Below are 20,733 nucleotides of genomic sequence, written 5' to 3'. Positions count from 1 at the left end.
ATGCTCTGTGCGTAACATGAAAAAGAAACATCTCACCTCGTATCAGTAGTACTGCTATAAAATGAGCATAATAGCCTTTGAAGGTCGCTATGTGTTGCCCAAATAAGGCAATCTCTGTAAAGGATCTGCACACAGAAAGTCTTCAAAGTAATCTTTATTTTTTACTCTCTCACTAGCCACAATTCTCTTCACTGGTGTCGTTAGACCATTTATTTTAAAGAACAGGAATGCACATTCTTTTGTGCCCTTTGCTATTTGTTACAGGGTGAATATAATAATGAAATAATAAAATATTGGATGCTAAAAGATGTAAGTCAGACGTGAGCAGACCAGACTGCTTCAGTTAGAATGCGGCTGCAGGGAGAGCAGGAGTGCAAAGTGAAAACCTTAGTAAACTCGTATGCCTCGTAATTAAAGAGAGGGGCACTTCTGAGATTTATACAATAGAAACTGAGGAACAGTGTAGGCCAAGGTTTGCTTAATGGCAGAGGTAGAAGCCAGAAATCTAGATGTTTCCACTAAATTTCGGAAAGCATTGTGCGGGTCAAGCAAAACAAGTCTGTGGACCATTAGTTTGCAACTCTGATGAGCTGAGTCGCCATCTGTCTGTCATCAGTGCCTGAAGACCTGTTGGCATTCCCCTGAGCTTCTCAAGGAGGCCCATAGCAGAAGCAATGCCACCATGCTGAGGGATGCTGTGGGATGCCCTGGCTCTTAGAGGTACTTATCTCTTTGTCTCAGGGATATTGTCAGGGGTGCTGTGTACAGTGAATGTAGATACCCATGGTCTTTCTGGATAGCAACTTGCATTATGAAGTTAGGTGGAATTAATGTACAAAGATGCACAGGCATCATGCAGGACAAGCCAACCAGGATAAATTCAATGCTTTCACGAGCCTGCGGGTGGTAGAGGAAACGAGACAGGCAAACTAGAGGGGATGTGGGCCATCTAGATGGGGAATCCCCTGGGCCAGCCAGCAAACTGAGGACTATCTGGACTTGAGGCCCAGAGAAGATATTCAAATTTTGATACGAAATTCCAAACTCCTTAAATTCAGCATGAACCTAAAGATTCTGTCCCTGTACTAAACTGGCTTGTGGGTGGCCTTTTGGTGACCCTTCGTATGCACTTGAGAAATGCCAACTGATAGACTCTTATGGAGGCCCACAGGTGATCAGACCAGCAGAAACCTCAGGTAAAGCATCCTTCTGGCATATGCCAGTCTCTCTGCCCCAACGGGCACTTGCTTCTTCTCCTTTGCCGTCCTCACCCTTTATGCCCTGGAAAATTTCTGCTTAGCATTAAAACTCAATTTCCCATCACTGTCAGAAAGGCCAACCTTGGGCCTTAATGTTTCTAACACACCATACAAATCACTGTATTAGTACTTATAGCATTACATTTTAATTTTCTCTTTCCAGGACAGTCTGTCTCAGTAGGGCAGGGAAAGTATCTCAGCTTTGCCTGCATATCTGGTACTTAACATCATCCCTGGGTTTGAGTCAGGGCTCAAAAATGCTTACTAAAGAAAAGGAAGACTTTAGATAAAAGAGTTTCTTAAAGTGTGCAAAATCCTTTCAGGGCCTGCCCTTGAATATTTTGATCTAAGAAGTGGAGTCTACCCCTGAGTGTTGCTTTATACAAGTTCTCTTGGTGAATCTTATGTACAGTGCAATTTAAAGACCTCTGAGCTAAATTCTAGGCCTCACAAGAAAAGGGAAGCAGCTCCAAGGCTTCAGCCCTTACATTCGTGGCACTGACGTTTCATTCCTAGCATCTGGCAGAGTGCTTGGTGTAGACATTCAGCATGTACTTGCTGAATGAATGAATGAATGAATGAATGAATGGACAAATGAATGAAAGTAAGGTTTAAGTTGCCACATTTCTTCTCAGACTTTGTATTGGATCCCAATCAGCACTTCATTCATTGTTTTCTTTGTACTTACAATGAACGCACCAAAATAGAACAATATCTGACCAATAAATAACCGCTGTATGGACATCCTTACCTACCCCAGTCTGTCGGCTTAGAAAAGTATTCAGAGGGGACTGCAAAGCAGTTGGGTTGTAGGCTCAATTACTTTACCCCTTAATGATGACGGATGAAGAAAGCGAGAAGGATTGAATGCAAGGAAGGCAGCAAACTGTCACCATGTCAAGAGTCATGTCCTTCCTCCGTCTTTCCTGCATCCCTACCCCGTAACCAGGACCCTTCAGTCTAAATATTGGGTTGCTAAACATGTAGTAGAAACAATTCTGTTTATACTTCGTCTCTCTTCCCTCCTCCACCCTCTGGTGGAAGGATAATGAATAGCAAAATACACTGGGGGAAAAAGCAAATGACGCCAAAAATTAAAAAAAAAAAAAAAATCACAAATACTTGGCATCTTCTAGAGACTGACTGCTGAAGTTACTTTGAGGCATTTAAAAATCTGTATTTTAAAAAGCACGCAGCATTGCATTTGAAATATTCCACTCGGTTTTCCATACATTAACCCATTTTGTCCCAAACCTACTCTCTTCCCTTTGCTGCTCTTACTCAGTTTGAATCAGAGATGTATGGTTTTCCTGCACCCACAGGCCACAGTGCATGTACTCGGAGAGGGTCCTCTAATTTTACATGAAAGTTAACAAAGACACCTGAAGGCAGGCCTGGAATCACACCCCCACCGTGTCAGCCCAAAGTGCCCAGTATTCCCTCTGATTTTAAAAACAAAGGGAAGACAAAGTCTAAGCACAGAATATCATGATTGCTTCTTAGAAAATCCTCACCCCATGTGTCTCTACTAGAGTGCATGCTATTTGAGAGCCAGAACATTTTACCATCCCTGTGTTTCCAAAGTGCATCTCAATTCACAGCTTTGGAGAAACAGTGATGGAATACCCAAATGCACAAGGCAGGTCTGGGAAGCTGTACATGAGTACATGACAGGCATCAGGCTCAGGAATCCACACCCATCTATTCGAGCTCTACCGTTCATAATGGAAAACACTGCCCGTACCGTAAGTATGGGCCCCTAGTAAGTATCTAATGGCTGTATTAGAGATCAAGTCTTAAGTGGTGAAGATAAAGCCATAGAAACATCACCTTTTGTCTTAGGATTTTCCTACTATTTTTGTCTTGTACTATCTTTTCCTGGCAGTCAACATCTTGACACCACGAAAGCAGTTAACATCTCTTTCCATCAGGCTCTGCTATAGACAGGTCTCAGTGAAGACACACACCAGCCACTTGTTCATTTTGATTCTCTAAGCAAGTAAACCTTAGATAATGAACCTCTATGAGAATATGACAAAAGACACAGAAATACAATAATCCAGGAAATATCCAGGAAATATACTAATACTTTCATGCACATACAAAAAGTAGCCATCATCTTAGGTGATTCAAGCCACACTGAAGCCCATAACTAAATTGTTCTTCACAGATACTACCCTGAGTCACATAGAAAGGATTGGGAGGTCATCTGATAAGTCAAATACCTACTCCGTATTATTCTAGTTTTTCAGGAGGATGGGTACATGAACTACATCGAACAGTGGAGCTTTAGCACTTTTTAAAGAGTGGTGAGCAAGATTCTCAAACTTACCAAAATGTGGCACTGCTGTTTTGTTTATCAATAACCCATTCCTGTGCAAAAATCACAAATACAGTTTGAAAAGCTATTAGTTTTTCTCCTTAGTTCCTGTATCAGGTAACTGTCTTACAAGAACATTCCCTTTCACTGTGTGGATAATCTCACAATATCAGATTAAATTACTATAAAGAACAGTGTATTTATTGTGGTGCACAGGAACATGAACCTGGAGGTCATAAGACCACTATTTATTTCCCAGGTGACCTCGTAAGTTACATAACCTGTCACTGCCTCAATGTCCTCTACTCTAAAATGACGATAACATAGTTTCCCATAAGGCTCCTATCAGGATTCAATGAGCTGACACATGAGAAAAGCAATTAATGCCTTACATGGGCTGTGGCCAATGCTTAATAAATGGTAATGAATGCTGCTGTAAATGTCTATAAAATATTTATCGTGGTTCTTGATGCACAGTGAGTCCTGAATAAATGGAATCTGGCCTAATTATAATTATCACACTCATGTCATCATTATCTTATGAGCTGTCCTAACAGTAAGGAGAGTTCTGAATTCTCATGTGGAGCTTTCAAAGCCTTTTCGTTAAGATCATTGTTCCCACCGTGTGGGAATGTAGGGAACAGATGAAAGACATGGTCATGCCTTCAACCATCCACAGTTCAGCCTAAGTCACCATGCCAATAGTGCCAGTTCAAAACCAGTGGTGCCAGTCAATCCAGTTTTGATTCCCAAAATATTCTTGTGCACTCTGTCTATCTACTCTTTCCTGCCATGAATTCCTATTCGAGCTTAATTCATAGAAGGCAAATGTCTCACTGATTAACTTTTAGGCTTTCAAATGACATAGAATGGCAATCAAACAACCAAGGACAAGAATTTCCTTTTCTGTCTTAGCTGCCAGAAAACCTCAGAACAGCGTTTGTTACACACAAATTTATAATCCATTCAATTCCGATAGCAGCGATCTACAAGTTCTTCCTCAAGTTGCCCCTGTTCCGCTTTATGCTCAAAGGCTGTCATACAAGCTGTGTCAACTTTTCAGATTTTTTTCTATGTCTACAAACTGTGTGCTAATGAATCAATTACTTCAGTCCATTTTGGAAATAATCAGGACACCATGTTTTAATAAGTTATTGGTTACTTCCAAAAATAGGAAAACAGATACACAACTTCTCATCTACCTTCTCTTATCAGTCTCTAGGGGATATTTTTCTCCCTCTACCTTTTAGACAGAAATGGCTTAAGTGTTTTAAACACGTTTGCTAAAGTCAGAGCCTTTAATTCTGTATCTCTCTGAAGTTTTCTATGTGTTAAGATCTCTCAGCCGAATCAGAAAATCTCAGCAAAGTGGGGAGATACAGTCCACCCGAGTACCCATCAGCCTGGCATTTAAAGTCAGCCGACAGTGAAAAAGCAAACCCATTCCATGAAGCATAGCAGGCTGTAAATACCAACTGCTGGAATCACTCGAAAGGCCCTGGAAATGTTTCTTGGAGGGCTTTCTCTTATGAAGACAAATCACAGCTCACGTCATTTTTGCAACGCCACCACCTACCCACAGACCCTCTTTTCACTGGTCTCGGGAGACAGAAATCTCAGAAATAGAAGCAATTACTTACATCTATAGGTCATCTCAAAGCTGTCGCTGATGTTCACAATATCAATCTGGGGGAGCAGCTTTGGGGGCTCTGTGAGTTGCGACAAAGCGAATCTAAAAGCGGCATGTTCCTGTGACTGTTGGTTTGGAAATAGTCCCCCTGTGAGAAAAGAAAATGCAACATGGTATCTGGGCTCGAGGCAGGGTTTAGTTCTCAGTGACCCACCTTAGACAGTCCATTGCTTCTCCCATGCCAAAGTCACAAGTTATAACTTTTTGTGGTCAGAATGAGCTCAAATAGAGGCACCTGGGTGCTTAAGCTTAACTTCTGCACACGAGCTCCCGTGACACAGCCCTAACGTCTATTACTCAGCTCGGACTTCTGATTGTGCAACCTTCAGTTCCACTATGGGGAGAGAAAGCAGTGGTGAGGTGGTTCTCTTCCCCTTCCTTTGGACAAACCCCCTAGGTGTTCCATGCTCTCTGTGCCCAGAAGTCTTCCCGGTGTGTCACTTGTCTCAGATGGGCCCCGTCTCTCACAGAGCCTTACAGGATATGTGTGCTTATAAGTGTTACACGGTAACTAAAATCTAGGTCTGGGACACTGGGTTTCTCGGCCTTTATAACTATTTGATTTGACACTTTTGGCCTTCGGTGAGATCTGTATGCCATTTAACTATTCCATTACCTCCAAAGTTTAGAATTCATTTCCTCTGAAAATTCTTGATTTTCTGTGAGTAGCATTTCAGTGTTTTGCTCCTCTTATGGTTGGTGTCCCAGCGACCTAGGGATGACTTGTTACATAAGGGATTGCCTCCGTGTGTTTGCGGGGCAGAATCTTGGGTTTCACGGATGTGGGGGTCTCAAGAATGCTGAGAGGTACGAATATTCTATTACCACAGAAAGCACAGTAAAGCTGCCTCTCAGGGCTTGTGCTCCAAGAAGTAAGTGTGCAGGGGGTACCTGGCTATTTACTGTGGGCAAATTAAAATAAACTTCTATGAATTAAAGAGACAGAACAATAGTTCAAGTTATTTCAAGAGACAAAACGATATAACTATGGAGAAGTGGATCTGGGTTCTAAGAGGAGTTGATGTCTCTGTGTACAGCAGTTCTAACTTCTGATACAGTGGGTACATACTCATTTTTAAGCATAACCACAACAATGAGAAAATGGATTACAAAGCTTTTGTTAGAGGTCTTGTTGGTAGAGTCAAGTACACTCTGAGGGCAGTGAGACTTTTAGCATGTGTTCTACAAGTTGAGAGGTTTTGCCTCTTTTTTGAAAACAGCAACAATAATTTTATCGATTGAGCAAGTAAATTGAGACCAAATACAATGAAACAGCTGCAGTCTCCATACAGGAGTAAAGGCAGCAGATATGCACCTCTCCATTCATTGATACCCATGGTGACATCAAGGCACAAATACCCCTAAGGAAAGCAAGTGCATGTTATCTCCAGGCAGGCAGTTATAGTTAGCGAAGTATAGTCAGTATGGGAGTACTAACATAAACAGTTCCCGCAGAGGAGCAAGGGATGTTCACGTGTCCATATGTGCTGATTTTAAAGAGTACCAACCACAACAACAAAAACAATCATTCTAGAATCTGATGCTCCACCCTCCTCCTCCATCCCGGGTGACCACACCCCAAACACTGCTCTGCTCAGTCCCGTTTCTGGTCTCCAGCAGTGAATGAAAACAGGGGGGAGGGGAAGCAGCAGGAGGGGGAAAGGAAGGACTTCAGGCTGGGCTGTAATGGAGGTATCTCCTGGAGGCAGGAAGTTTCCCCGTGTAAGGCATGAGCACAGGCACACACACACTCGGGTTTCAGAATGTTAGCCTAACAGGTGTCAAAGCAAGTTACTCCATGGCCGCACCAGCCACCCTGGAAGCAGCTCGCTGGAGAGGCCAAGGCACATGTGTGCCTGACAAAATACCAACGGACCACAGCCCTCCACCAAATATACACTTGCACAGAGCATGCAAACTCGCAGCAAGGAGAACTTTCCCCAGGAAGAGAGAAAACAAGCCAGGTCAATGGAGATGCCTCCGAGCAAAGCAGCCTGCTTGATTCTGGGACATAAACAGTGGTGAAATGCTGGTCACACTGGAGCCACAGCCCCGTGGACATGCCTTGTGGGTGCTGGTGTGCTTCTTCTTTGTTTTGTTTTCTCCCATGCTTCCGAGGATGAGCGATAGCTGTCAGCTCCCTCGTGAACACAGGGAGGGTAGGGGACCATTTAGAAGCATACACCCTCAAGAGGGAGAGGAGAAACAAAAAGGCATGCAGCATGTTGAACGCTGCTGCCTCCAAGTTGAGGGGATGGAGCCCAGGGATGGGGAGCACTGGCGGTGCGGGAAGGAGTGTGTGTGCATGTGTCTGTATGCGTGTAAAAGGGAGGCACTGTCTGTGTCAGGGCATCTCAGAGGAGGAGGTGAAGGAAGGAACGGAGAAGAGCAGGCTAGGAAGTTTCCAGGACTGGAGGAGCCAGGACCACCAGCCCAGCATGGCAGACGGCAAAGAGGGGGCAGCTAGGATGGGTGGGGGTCCGGAGCAGGAGAGGCAGCCCCCCTCCTTAGAGCGGGGGCCTTTTCCATTATTTCAAGAGCTCTGATAAACCCAGCGTTCTTCCCTCCTTTGTAGGGGTCTCTTCTATCTCCCCCAGCCAGGAAACCACTGCCTGCAGCGGTCAGATGGCTGCGAGCACATTTCATACATAACCACACAGCCATCCACCCACCGTACATATTTATATAAATAAGTGAAGTCAGACACCATCTACCAAGCAACGAGTTAACTCCTTGAGCACCCCCAACCCTATTCCAGGCTGCAGCCTGATGCCTGCCCCCTGCCACCACTCCGAAGCATTGGCTCCTCCATTTCCCATGCTCCTGCCTGGAGCGTTAGTGGCAGTGGCACCTGTACGTGTGCATGTGAACACTTCTCCTGTGCCCCCCATTGGGCAGACGGAGCCCCCTCCCCTCGCTGACTGCCCGAGTCTTCCTCCCTCCCCCTGCACAGCTCGAGATAGCCAAGCACAACAGCTGCACTGAGGAGGGGGTGACAGCCCCCTCAGAAGCCTCCCTCCCAGCTTGAGAGAGTCCCCCGGCCCAGGCGGCCCCCCTCACTCACCGATCTGGATATTGTTGGGGAAATTGGCACCTACTACCGCGCCTAGGAAACCGGTGCAGAAGAGGGCAAAAATGTGCTGCATATTCCTTTTTGCATTGGCGAGAAAGAAGCCCAGGTCCAATCATAGATTTGGTGTCTCGCCCCCCCCACCTTCCTTTCTTCCTCTCGCTGCTCTGCCGCTTCTTTTCCTCCTGCTGTTGCTTCCTTCTTTCCTTCCTCTCCGCCTTCCTTCTGGGAGGTTTGTTTCCCTTGGAATCCGTGCACTTAAACTGCAGCGTTAACGCCAACTGACAGCCAGATTAACTGAGCAGGGACAAGGAGCCATCCTCATGCTAGCTGGCGCTGGAGCGCTCCCCCTCTCCGCCTGCCTGCCTCTCCTCTGCTCTCCTCTCCTCCTCTCCTCGCGCAGCCTGCCTCTGGCTCCCTCCCCGCTTGCTCCCTCTCCCCCTCACACTCACACAGGCAGGAGCTCTGTGCCGATACCCAGGGAGCCAGCTCAGAGTTCCATGGCCGACCTCCTCTGCACACCACCCTGGCGCCCCATCCTCACCCCACCCTCCTTTCCCTGTGTGCGGAGGAGGGGAGTGGAGGGTGGGGGTGGTGCGCGATGCCTGTTCCCCAAAAGGGGCAACCCCGGGTCGCTTTCTCCCACCCTATTATGCCTTCTCCCCCAGTCCCCAGCCTGCCGGATGTTCCCTGGAATGTGGGTTCAGCTCTAAGTCAGTAGGTGGCAGGGGGTCCCCACAAGAGTCCTGGATTCACCAGCTGCTTGATCTAGGTCACTTTTTCTAGGAGTGCGCTGACAGGCTATGCAGGATGAATCTCATGCACTCCACTGGCCCAGTTATTGCTACAACTGGTTCCTGAGGGGAGCTATCCCCGTCTCACAGGAGGAGTGGGAGCCACAGACCACAGGAGGCTGGAGCACCACTGGCATCTGTTTGGACTTCAGTATCTGGCAGTCCCCTCAGTCTTTGGAAATGGCATCAGTGGTCTCTTTTACACATGGTAGCCATTTAAAATGGGACCCCCTTTCCCTGCTTCACATAGGATCTGTGGCATCAGGATTGTGTGGGTGTAGAATAAAGACTAAGGATACTCACACAGAGCAATTACATGAGTCATTTTGCAGGGATTTTAGTGAGAGGGATCTGGCTCTCTTGGTTATCTCTGGATGCTGGTCAGGTCTAGAGTAAGCGGGAACTCCGCAGAACAATCTGGACCAGGACATCCACGGAGGCAACCTGTAGAGAGAATGACTGTGTAGAGGGACAGAAAGTGCGACTTACGAAGCAGCAGTCACTCAGAGCTGCAGAGCACTTTACAGTTTATGAAGGGACTTGGTGGCGCTGGCCCTTCCTCCGCATACTCACCATTGTGAAGTGACTATTTTACAGGTGAAAAATCTGAGGCTGTAAAGGTCACATCATAAATGACGACCCAGTGGTACTAAGACGTCCAGTCTAGTCTGCAAACAACGATGTTCTGGCCCTGACCAGTTGGCCTGCAGTACTGGGCAGATCTTCCTCCTAACACAGAATAATCTAGAAGAAGAAAAGTATCCTTTTTCCTTAGCTAGAAACACAGCAGACAGACTTTAGACCTGATTATTTCTTTGCCACTAAAACAGACCCTTTTACCCAGTGCTTGCTTACTGGCTTCACTGAGACTGAATAATCACACACACTCATGGACAGCTGTAAGGGCTGGGATTTGCAGGAAATATAAACCAGTGTTCAATATAGCCCTTAGAACAGGAGCAACATGGAGGTCAGGGCTATATGATTTCCTATGTTAATTTCCACACTAATTAGAGTGATTTGTAAAGCTACTGTTTACTCACTGTTTATTCTGTGCCAGAGCCCATGCTAAGCATTCAACACGCATTGTTCATTTTTCCAACAATCCCTGTGGTAGGTAATTTCATTCCCATTTTATTGATGAAGGAACTGGATTTTATTGATAAAGGAATGAATGATTTATCCAGGTTTCTGCTGCTGAGGAGGAAGAGGTTGGGGAATTTAAACCCAGGAAACTACCCTAAGGCTCAAACTGTTAACCCTTTGGTTTGAAGAGCAGTAGGTACTGGACAGGGGAAATCTAGAAATGTAAGAATAAGTTTGGAACACTAGGTGAACAGAGTGTGGAAAGATCACTTCAAAAGATCACTTGCCAATTTTAGAAGTCTGGGATTCAGTGATTCCATCTTATACTTTCTCTGCTTGCATTTTTTCCCTTTTACTATTTTGAATGGTACCTAGGGATCTTTTAAATTCTCTGAGCTTTTTGCCTGGTAATAATAATAATTAGGCTGTCACTAAAGGCTTCACACTTTGCTGTCACCTTTCAGAGGAAGATCTCAAGGCCCTTTACAAGGATTAATTAGCAAAGCCTCAACACCCACCTGAAACGGGAAAGAATTGTTTTGCTTCATAGGAGAGGCAGGGGCTTGAGAAGGCAAAAAGATGCGTTTTCTGTGATCATTATAAATCATTCCATCAGATCTTCTAAATATAGTTCTACATCGTTGCACTGCTTAAGTATGATCAATAGTGCTCTTTGGCCTATTAAGTACAAAATTGTTCAAAGATTAAATAAACATGGAATTTACACATTTCAAGCCTGGGTGTATAGGTCAAATTACATTTCAGTTCAACCATTCATTTCTCTTCAAAAATTGTCTTCATTTCAAACGATTGTGGGGAAGCCACTGCATCAGTCAGGAGATCAGGGCTGGGGGAATAAGAGGAAATCCCACACAGCCTGTTAGAAGAGGGGGCTGAGGAGCCCAACCACAGCATCTACGGCAGACCAGGGCAAGTGCTTGAAGAGAGACATAAACTCAGCACTGAGGAGGAGAGAAGGCGGCAACTGTCTGTTGTCTGTGGAAATTCAGCACAGCTTCAAAGAGCTGGACCATGAAGGATGAGAAAGTCACAGACAGAAGACAAGCAAATAAAAGAAAGAGATAAGCGGGGATTGTGGGCAAGAGAGGACACCATGTGTTCTGTGCACCTGGAGGGAGGGTACAATGTGAAACCTTGGAGAGCATAGGGCCAGGATTGCAAACCATGCATTCCTGTTGGACAGTGAGAGCCAGGAGGACATTTTTAATGCCATAGTGACCAGAGTAGGAGAAAGAAAGCACAGACCTCTAGTCCAAGGCAGTTGTTCAGCCTTCAAGGTTAAAACTACATCCCATCCAGATTCATTGCCTGGGACAACCTATTCCTGTGCCTGCCCTACAGCCGACAATCCTATTGGCTGTGTCAGCACCAACCTTGGAACAGGTCACTTTTTATACTGTTGTGCAATTGATGATGGACAAACCCTGCTGAGATATGACACACTGATTTACCCAGCATTTGGACATTCACCGTCTTGTCTCTTGCTCTGTCCAACCCTACGGGGACAGGAACTGGGTCTTCCTTCACAGATATGGCCAGGCTCAGGCTGGCCAGCTGAACGATTCCCTGAAGATAGTGCTTCTCATTGGCAGTGGTTCTTGATTTCTCCCCTGGGGGATACTCAGCACAGTCTGGAGACCTTTATGTTTCTCACTCTGGAGAAGTGTGGTGGCATCTCATGCACAGAGGCCAGGGATGCTGCTAAACCTTCTGGAAAGCACAGGTTTAGCACACTGGCTTTCATAGCGAGGAATTCTCTAGTTCAAACTTTAAACCCTGCTGAAGCTAAAAAGTCTTTATCAAGGTGCCTGGCAACAGGCACTTTAGGACTCCTGTTCCAATTTTCCATTCCTCTATGACATGGAAGAAAGAATCAGTTTGTTTTGTTTTAAGGCTTGGCACTCTGTAAAATAGGATACCTAATGATGGGTAGTTCTTAAAGTCCAGATGCATGAGCACCTGATGGAAGGGCTGCAGACAGTAACAAGCCAGTGTTGAGCAGTGTCACAAATGCTTCTCAAACTGTGCCCAGAGCCAGCAAGACACCCCCTCTCCAGCCAAGCCCAGTCCGTGCTTTGGCAGACTGCAAGTCCTAGGGCCACATAGCCAAATAACTTCGCTTTTCTTATTTGGCTTAAGTTCTTCACTGAAAATCAAGAAAAATGTGTTGGGCAGGGATTTTAAATTCCAATGCCTCCCTGGGCCAAACAGGAGAATGCATGAAGTCATCCAGGGAGAGGGCAAGGCAATGGGCACAAAGGGCACCAGTGTTAATGCCCTTCGAAGGTGGCTGTGGTCTCAGAGACACTTCAGTCTTGCCAGAAGGAAGTAGAGGCTGAAGGAGGCAGAGCTTCAGGCTTATTTTTTCATAAGAAAATAGGAATATGCATTTTAAAAAGCTATTAGATGTGCCTGTATTGCAAAGGCCAGGAAAAAAAAAAAGGCAGGAGTGTATAATGGGGTGTGTTTGGACTTAATCTCACCCAAAGACCACACAGTGCTGGTAGAAACCAGGAGGCAAGAATCAAAGCATCCTTTCAGTACTAGTTTGGGGGCCAAGTCCATCTCCTTTCTGGACCTGTTTTCTCCTCTATGAAATGAAGAGATTAGCTGGGGCGATGGCCAAAGGGTGCTCTGATTCTGCCACTGGAGCTGCCCCTGAAACAGGGGCAGAGGTGAAGGAAAGGACAGAGATGCTGGCTGAGGGTGCCCTCTCCCCCACCTGCTGTCCCCTGCAGTCGGTGGCCTTGGGAGGTTCTTTTTTTTCTCCCAGGGTCATGTCTTGACCTTGAAAACATGAGCTTTCTCGTGGCTTGAACATTTTAGGTTGCTAGTGCGAAACAATTCAAGGGGGGAGTAAACCATCAAATTTATGATCTGAGAACAGATCGCTGACAGTTCACAAATTGGCACAAATATGATCAGATGAGGGAGGCTCCATGGCTTTAGAAAGTCCTCATTGTCAAAGATGTCTTATCAAATAATAATGATAACGTTTTCCATGTTTCCTAGCACAAGTCATACAGAAAGTTTCCAAAGCACTCTGCAGACTGTGTGTGTGTGTGTGTGTGTGCACGTGTGTGTAGAACACACTCCAGAGAATGCAATCCATCCTGGAGTGCTGCCAGGTTTAGCAGCATTTATTCTTTCTTTCTTTCTTTCTTTCTTTCTTTCTTTCTTTCTTTCTTTCTTTTCTTTCTTTCTCTTTCTTTTCTTTCTTTCTTTCTTTTTTCTTCTTTCTTTTCTTTTCTTTCTTTCTTTCTTTCTTCTTTGTCTCCCCTCCCCTTTTCACACAATGGCCGCATTTTCATGAGGCCTTGGTATTACCGGGTAATTAGGGAGCAGAGCGTGTTCTGGAAATCACCCTGGGGTTGGATCAATGCCTGGAAAACATACAAGTCCATTGCAGGGGGAGGCTCCTGAGCAGCTTTACTGCTGCTGTAGGAACTGGGAGCCCTGACTGTCCTTCTAAGCCAGAGAAGTCCTCAGGAAGGCTACCCAAGCCGCTTTCCCCAGCTTGGTGTCCATGGTTCAGCATGGGCTGCCCAGCCAGGCTGGGTTTAGAAGGCAGAGGAGCCAAGCTCTCTTTCCAGTCTCATTGGATGGGTGATTTTAGATGAGCCATCGGGCTCCTTTGTGTCATTACCATCATCTGCGAGGTTGGGAGTCTGCCTTACAGAGCTGGCAAGAGCATTGACATGAGAAGAGCCTGGCAAGGCTCCAGACACAAGCGAAGGAGTCTGCCAGCCTTTCTCCTAGGTAGATGTGCAGCGTGGTTACTTTTGCCTCATGAGTGGAGCCTGGGTTCGTCCTACCAGTGGAGACCCTCCATGCAGTCCCAGTGATCTTCTGAAATCTCCCATAATTCAGTTGGCTGTCTTATGACCTGACTTCCTTTGCCCCCACCCTCAAATGCCCATCAAGAACATGCAGATTTCTGGTTCTTCTCCACACACTGCTACTCCCTGCATTCCTCTGTCTCCCTAAAGGGCACCTTCATTCACCCAGGTATCGAGCTAACGACTCCAGACTAGTTAAGGACTGTGCCTGGATTTTGTAACCTGAACAACAACTTCTCATATAGCAATATGCAATATATTAATTAGTGTAAAGTCCCTACCTTTTTTTGAAATTATGTATCATTTCGATCCTTTTTTTTCTATTTTGCTTTTAAAATAAAAAAAGAGTAAAGCATCCCTTCAAAGAAACATCATGAAGTAATTTATGAAAGGTACAAACAGTGGCAAGTATGATTACCTAACATAATTCAGCAAACAAGAAGTAAAAGTGAACTCTTTTGTCTTGTTAAGTATTTGTTATTTGGCAAAATGGGAAAATCAAAATGTATCATGCCCTGTTCACTGAGGGCCATTGTCTAGCAGGAAGGTTGGCCATGCTGTGTTATAGAAAAAGATCAGTTCAGTCGTTTGGGCTTCAGGTTGGGAGAGAGCTGGAAGGTCTGAGATCTGCAGGAGGCAGGCTGAGCTGCCAGGCAGTCTCAGCTGGGGTGGATGGAGGTTCCAGGGAGCATAAAGGCCCCCAGAGAGCTTATCTTCCTCCTCTGTCTAGCACCAGATATGAGGAACAAAATGAGGCAGAGTCCAGTGGAGATCACCAGGCCTGCGTTGGAAGGGCACTGTTTCAAAAATAGAGAAGCCACAGTGTTAAAGTAGCAAACTTACAGAAATGTTATAGTTAGTTAAAAATCAGATAGTGGGCTCTGCCTATGCTCCTGCTGCTTGTCACATAATCACCCTATTAAATTCAGTCATTCATCAGAATGCGAGAGGTTAATTTAACTATGTCCAGTTTGTGTTTTCCTTATTTAAAAGAATATATATTGTTACTAGGCATAATGGTGCCTACCTATAATCCCAGTACTTGGGAGACTGAGGCAGGAAGGTTGTTGGAAGTTCGAGACCATCCTGGGCTACAAAGTGAGCCCAAGGCCAGCCTGAACTGTATAGTGAGTCCCTGTCTCAAAAAAAAAAAAAAAAAAAAAAAAATTAAAAAATTAAAAAGAACATAAAAAATAAAGACTCCCACTTCTTCCCACCATCCCTCCACTCCTCCAGGTCACTGATTCTCCCCTCCTCGCTCCTCCGATCCATGGCAATCTGCACAAACACTCTCCCACCTTCCTAACATCCTTTGTTCCTTACAGCAGCTTCTGGGAAGCCTTTAAACATAGAAGTCAGATCACACCACTCTTCAACTCTGAAACATCCCAGCATTCGGCACCCTGTTTTGAATAAAACCTGGGTTCTGCGAGCTACCTGCCTCTTCAACCCGTCTTCCTCCCCTCTCTTCCCTTTACTCCGGCTGCTTTGCCCTTCTTACTGTTTCTTGAATGCAAAAAATGCCATCTTGTCCTAAGGCCTTTATACGTGCACTTTTCGTGTCTGCTGAAATCTGTGTTTCCTCTTATGTCACTTCAAGCTTCTGGTCAAAATCCTTCTACTTCCGGTATCTAAAAGAACATCTTGACTCCTGACATGGGTTTTGTTTTCTTACCCTGCTTACTTTTCCTTAACTACATTAACTATTCTTATTTGACTCATGACCAGAATATGTCTTGATCACTGTAGTGCTTAAAACAATGTTAACGTGTATAGTAAGTGCTTAAAACCATGTTAACATGTATAGTAAGTTCCTAATATGTATGTGTAGAAGTAGTGAGTGGATGATTCTTATTCTTTCTGGAAGTATTGTTCCCTCCTTTTCGCCACATTCTGAGTTTTAATTCAATTCCCATCTTCCCACAAAATCTTCTCACACCATATTTGGTCTCCTTACATATCTGCATTATTTGTCATTTATTGACTGTAACTGATAATTAATTTAGCTTTCCCACTTGGTTTTCACTTCCCTAAGGTGCAGGAACCAAACCTATAATGTAATGGGTGCTCCTGAGTTTTAAGCACTTACACGTGCCAGGCTGCATACTTACCTCAACTCGTGCAGAATTCACAGCCCTGTGAATTAGGAATTCTTATTATCCCATTTGGAGGTGAGGAAGGTAGGATTAAGTAGGCTATCCTCCTGCTGAAACTCAGGCAGCGATTTACAGACAGGGCCGGGGTCTTGGACTTGATCTGCCTGGTGTCCAAGGCTGGAGCTCCTAACCACTGTGCCGCATTGTCCCGAGTGCTATGCTTATCAATTTGCTTAATCTGCATTATGTGGGCTCTTGACAGTGTGTACAGTACTTCCATAAAGATAAAGGGTCTGGTGTTGGGATGCACAACCTAGCATAAAAAGTACTCATATTCAAAACCTCATACTATTAATGGACCAGTCACCCATGCTTGGGCAGGGACTCTGAGAAGCCATGCGGAAAGCACATGCAAGATTGGGGTTTGCTCCAGAAAAGGACTATTGCTTGAAAGGGAGGTCAAATTGATGCTTCCCTCCCCAGGTCAGTAATCTTTGATAGAAGCCAAATAGTAATTACTGTACCATTTGGAGTACCCACCCACCCTAATAGCCAAAGGCAGATTTTAATCAATTTTCTGAAGACTCAAACATTAACTGATTCTAATTTTCTGTCACACTACAAAGTATTAAATTTTGCTGCTCTGCCCCCTCCTTTATTACTCAATGGGGAACAAAATTCACATAGAGAGAAAAATCAAATGCTAGGAGGGGACATCCCTTACATGGAAACAAAGAGAGTAGACCGTGAGAGTTGGAAGGAACTGCTGAGATTGGGGAGCGCAGCTTCTTTGATTTACAAATGAAATGGGGTCTCAGGAAGGTTAAGACCTTCGCCTTGGAACGCCCAGCCAGACAGTGGCCCAGGAGAACTGGAAACCCAAAGATGGCCAAAAGAGCAGCATTGTTTGTGTCCCGCCAGACAGAGTCCTGATATAAATGTCATAGAGAGGATAAAGTAATGGTGATAAACCCTACAGCCTGTGGAAACACAAAAGAGGCCCAAGCTACATCTGTCAACAGGACAGGAAGCCTAAGTTGGCTCCATCTTTGGAAGAGACAAGTAGAGTCCCTGGGAAATGTGGTCTGTTCAGTGATTCGTAGCGCCTGTAGCTAAGTTTTTTGCTAAAGAATTGGGAGATGATATTTCAGCATAACACAAGAGAAGGCCGGGAAGCAAGGACACATGTTACTTGGCAGTAGGACTCAGGGAGTAAACCACATGGGAGAAGAAACAGAGCACAAATTTGTGGGAACTTCCCCAGTAACCTAAGGATAGGACCCTAAATAAGATACATCTTTCCCCCTTACTCTCTCCAGCTTGGATTCATCCCTTACCTTGTCCCTTTCATGGATGCCTAGGATAAGCACTCTTCAGAATCCCTATGCCCAGCCCAGTACTTCTTTGTACTCAAATTATTACTGAGTTGACTTTGTATCATCAGTGATCAGACTTCTGCCTGCCACATCATTTCTGTTCTCCAAGTCAAGCAGAAACACGATGGTGACTCCTACAGAACAGAGCAACGGATAGGCATGACTGGAGGGAACTGGCCTCCAGGGAAAGTCAGGATGGTTACATAGCAGTGTCGTAGAAGTTAGCAGAGATTGCCACTTGCCATCAAATGCAGGGCACGGTGCTCAGTAGTTTGCACACATCATATGGCACCCCTTTCACAGGTAGTCACACCTTGGTCTGTCAGCCTCAGAGCCCTTCATCACCTAGCTCCCTGTACCAGCAAATCTGCTAGGAGCATTACATACTATACTATTCTTCTGGAAGTCTTGTGGAAGCAGTGTTACTTGTTCTCCTTTACTTAACAACCGAGGAGTTGAACTCAGAAAGCTAAAGCACTGAGGCTGCGAGACTTCTTAGTGGTAGAAGCACAATATCACTTACACTTAACTGTTAGACCTCACTTCTCTCAGTGCCCCTCTTTGGAGAGTTAGCTATCTCCTTGCTCCACCTTTCTCCCTGCCTTCCAATCAGCAATGGGCAAAGCTGCCTGTCTTGAAGTGAGGTTTTTAGGAATGGCCAGCGATGCCAAAGGTGTAAGTGACAGCACATTTTAAGTTACCTTTTGAAACAGAAAATAAAACAGGATTCTACAGTGTACTCTTCTGTTCATTTTTATAGAAAAATGGTGGCACTTCAACTATAGTAATGCCAACCTAGCTATCATGGGTCTCCTGGGAAACCAACTGCTATGTATTAAAATATTTGCTATTAGAAAACTAATCATTACTGGTTTATAATGTTTTCTACCTAAATAGGACGAAAAAAGAGCCCCTTAATTCAAATCAACAATGGGACTTCAAATCATCAGAAGACTGTTTAAGACGTAAGACTTGTTTTTGTGGATGGATATGGGAGAGCCAGGTGGTCAGCAGAATTCCTTCTCGACCCCACAAGATGTAATACCAAGTGAGAGGAATAGACTGCCAGCCTTTGACTCCAAGTGGACAGAAAAGTGAGGAAGGATTTCACTGGGGCAGTGGTAGCAGGAATATTCAACAGTGACTGAGCTTGTTCTGTGCAGAACACCAGCATCTAGCTTTGCTCTGAGAGCAGAACGTAAGAATGAACTTCCCCAGTTTCCACTCTAGAAGGCCAGACTAAGGCATGCTGGGACTGCCTGGGTCCTCCTCCTCCAGCAGCAGTTAGGCTGGACAGCTTCCCATGGTCTCAGAACAGATGGGGCCCAACCCTGCTTGTCAACACTGCATAACTGCTATAGAACAGGAATATTTGTGGAATACTGAAAGCTCTAACAAAGAGCAAAAGGGAGATATTAGAACATAGACAGAGCTGGAAGACAGAATTTAAAGGGTGACTCTGAGAGATTTTGTGTTCCCTCCATATGAATTTATGTCGACCATTCTGGGTTCCTGCAGCAGCTTTTGGCTGGTGTACTGGTCTGATTTACCATGCTGGCACAAAATACCAATCACACACAATTTAAAGAAGGACAACTGTATTTTGGCTCATAGTTAGGAGTTAAGTCTGTGCTCAGCTGGCTCCAAGGCAGTGGCCTCATGGTGGAGGGGCATGACAGAAGACAGCCGCTCAGCTTGCAACATCCAGGAAGCAGAGAGCAGGCAAGTGCCAGAGGAATGGGACAGGGGCCAGATATAGTGCCAAAGTCATACACCGTGACCCACTTGCTCCAAAAAGAGGCTACATTTTTTGAGACAAGGATTCACTATGCAGTTCAGGCTGGCATTGAGCGCACTTTGTAGCCCAGGCTGGCCTTGAACTTACAATGATCCTCCTGCTTCAGGCTCCTAAGTGCTAAGATTATAAGAGCAAACCACCAGGCCTGACCTAGACCCTGCTTCTTATGAACTCATCAAAGTGTTCACCTATTGGGGAAGGTTGTACCCTCAAAATTCATTCAGTTATCCAGTAGTCTTTTAATTCAGCCAAGTTACTGTCTTGGTTACTTCCTCACTGCTGAGACGAAACACCTGACACCCACAAGTTAAAAGAGGAAAGGTTTATTTTAAGTGCATGATTTGTGGAGGTTTAAGTATGTTGTTGACTGATTCTAAGGCAGAGTGGCTTGGCAGAGAAGCATGGCAGGGGAAAAACAGTCCATGACAGGGCAGGCAGAAAGCAGTGAGCCTGCCTTCCTTCTTCCTGTTCTATTCCATCAAGGCTACAGGCCTGCTGATTGGTGCCACCAGCACCTAGGGTGAAGCTTTTGTCTTCAGCAAATCCATTCAGTCACATTCAGAAATGTGCTACTCCAATTAGGAACTAATCCAGATGTCACCTTTAATCCATATTCACACACCCTAGATCCAGTTGCCTCTACGAAACCCCACCTGTGAGCATATGAGGCGTGGGAAGGGCATCTAGATACAAGCCATACCAGATGACAGTGAAGATTAACCATCACAGCACGACAGACATCTGGAGAGGCAAAGAAAGTTAACATCCATGACCTGACATGTAATAAGGAATTTTGGGTGTCAGACACCCAGATCACACCCTTGACAGTCTCCAAGGTATAGCTCAGAGAACCCTGTGCCTTCACCCACCATGTATGTGCAGAGCACAGACACCCATGACTGAAAAGCTTGGATGGAAGGCCTAGAGTGGGGTGTGACATAAGTTGGCTTCCTGGACAGATCCCTGCACTGCAGAAACATGGGTACTGCTTCTGGTTGTGAAGCACACTGTTCTTTTTTTAGGTCCTAGCTCCTGACCTCCAACAGAAACAATCTCCTTTTGACCTTCTAATGGTGATGATCCTGTCTTGTTTTGCCATCCCAAAGGCCTCCTCTCTGACTCACCCTCAGGTTTTCAAGGTCCTGAAACTCACTCCCAGGGGATTCCCAGTGGCAGCTGGCCCAACTTTACACTTGAGACTGTGATCGCTCAAGAGGAAGGAGACTGACTTGGCACAGGACCAGTACCCTGGAGACCAGGGCTTCAAAATTTGACTGGCCATATGTAGGCCCTGGAACGCCCCTGTGTTGATCAGCCACAATGCAAGAGAGAAAGGACTTCTTCCATTCCTGTGTCACAGATGGTGACAACAGAGAGACTAAGG

General features: G+C 45.3%; 1 protein-coding gene across 6 annotated transcripts in view; it reads right to left on the bottom strand.

Annotated features, from left to right (window-relative positions):
* Gria1 (glutamate ionotropic receptor AMPA type subunit 1) overlaps positions 1 to 8,917 on the bottom strand; it is a 291,561-nt gene extending 282,644 nt beyond the window's left edge. For 2 of the 6 annotated variants that reach the window (XR_010041060.1, XR_010041061.1), the window contains exons 1-2: positions 8,334 to 8,917; positions 5,220 to 5,357 (exon numbers count right to left, since the gene is read on the bottom strand). Coding sequence is in view for 4 of the 6 variants with exons in the window: in XM_063230678.1 (XP_063086748.1) it covers positions 5,220 to 5,357; positions 8,334 to 8,415 (220 nt within the window). In the remaining 2 variants the exon portion in view is untranslated. The remainder of the gene's footprint in view (positions 1 to 5,219; positions 5,358 to 8,333) is intronic. The other 4 variants (XM_063230678.1, XM_063230680.1, XM_063230679.1 and 1 more) reach the window with 3 other exon arrangements.
* Positions 8,918 to 20,733: the final 11,816 nt, after the last annotated feature.

The sequence above is a fragment of the Cavia porcellus genome, unplaced genomic scaffold (genome assembly GCF_034190915.1).
Source record: "Cavia porcellus strain 051 isolate PalLab524CR breed Dunkin Hartley unplaced genomic scaffold, mCavPor4.1 scaffold_19, whole genome shotgun sequence".
NCBI lineage: Eukaryota > Metazoa > Chordata > Mammalia > Rodentia > Caviidae > Cavia > Cavia porcellus.
This window is presented reverse-complemented; position numbering and strand designations above follow the sequence as displayed.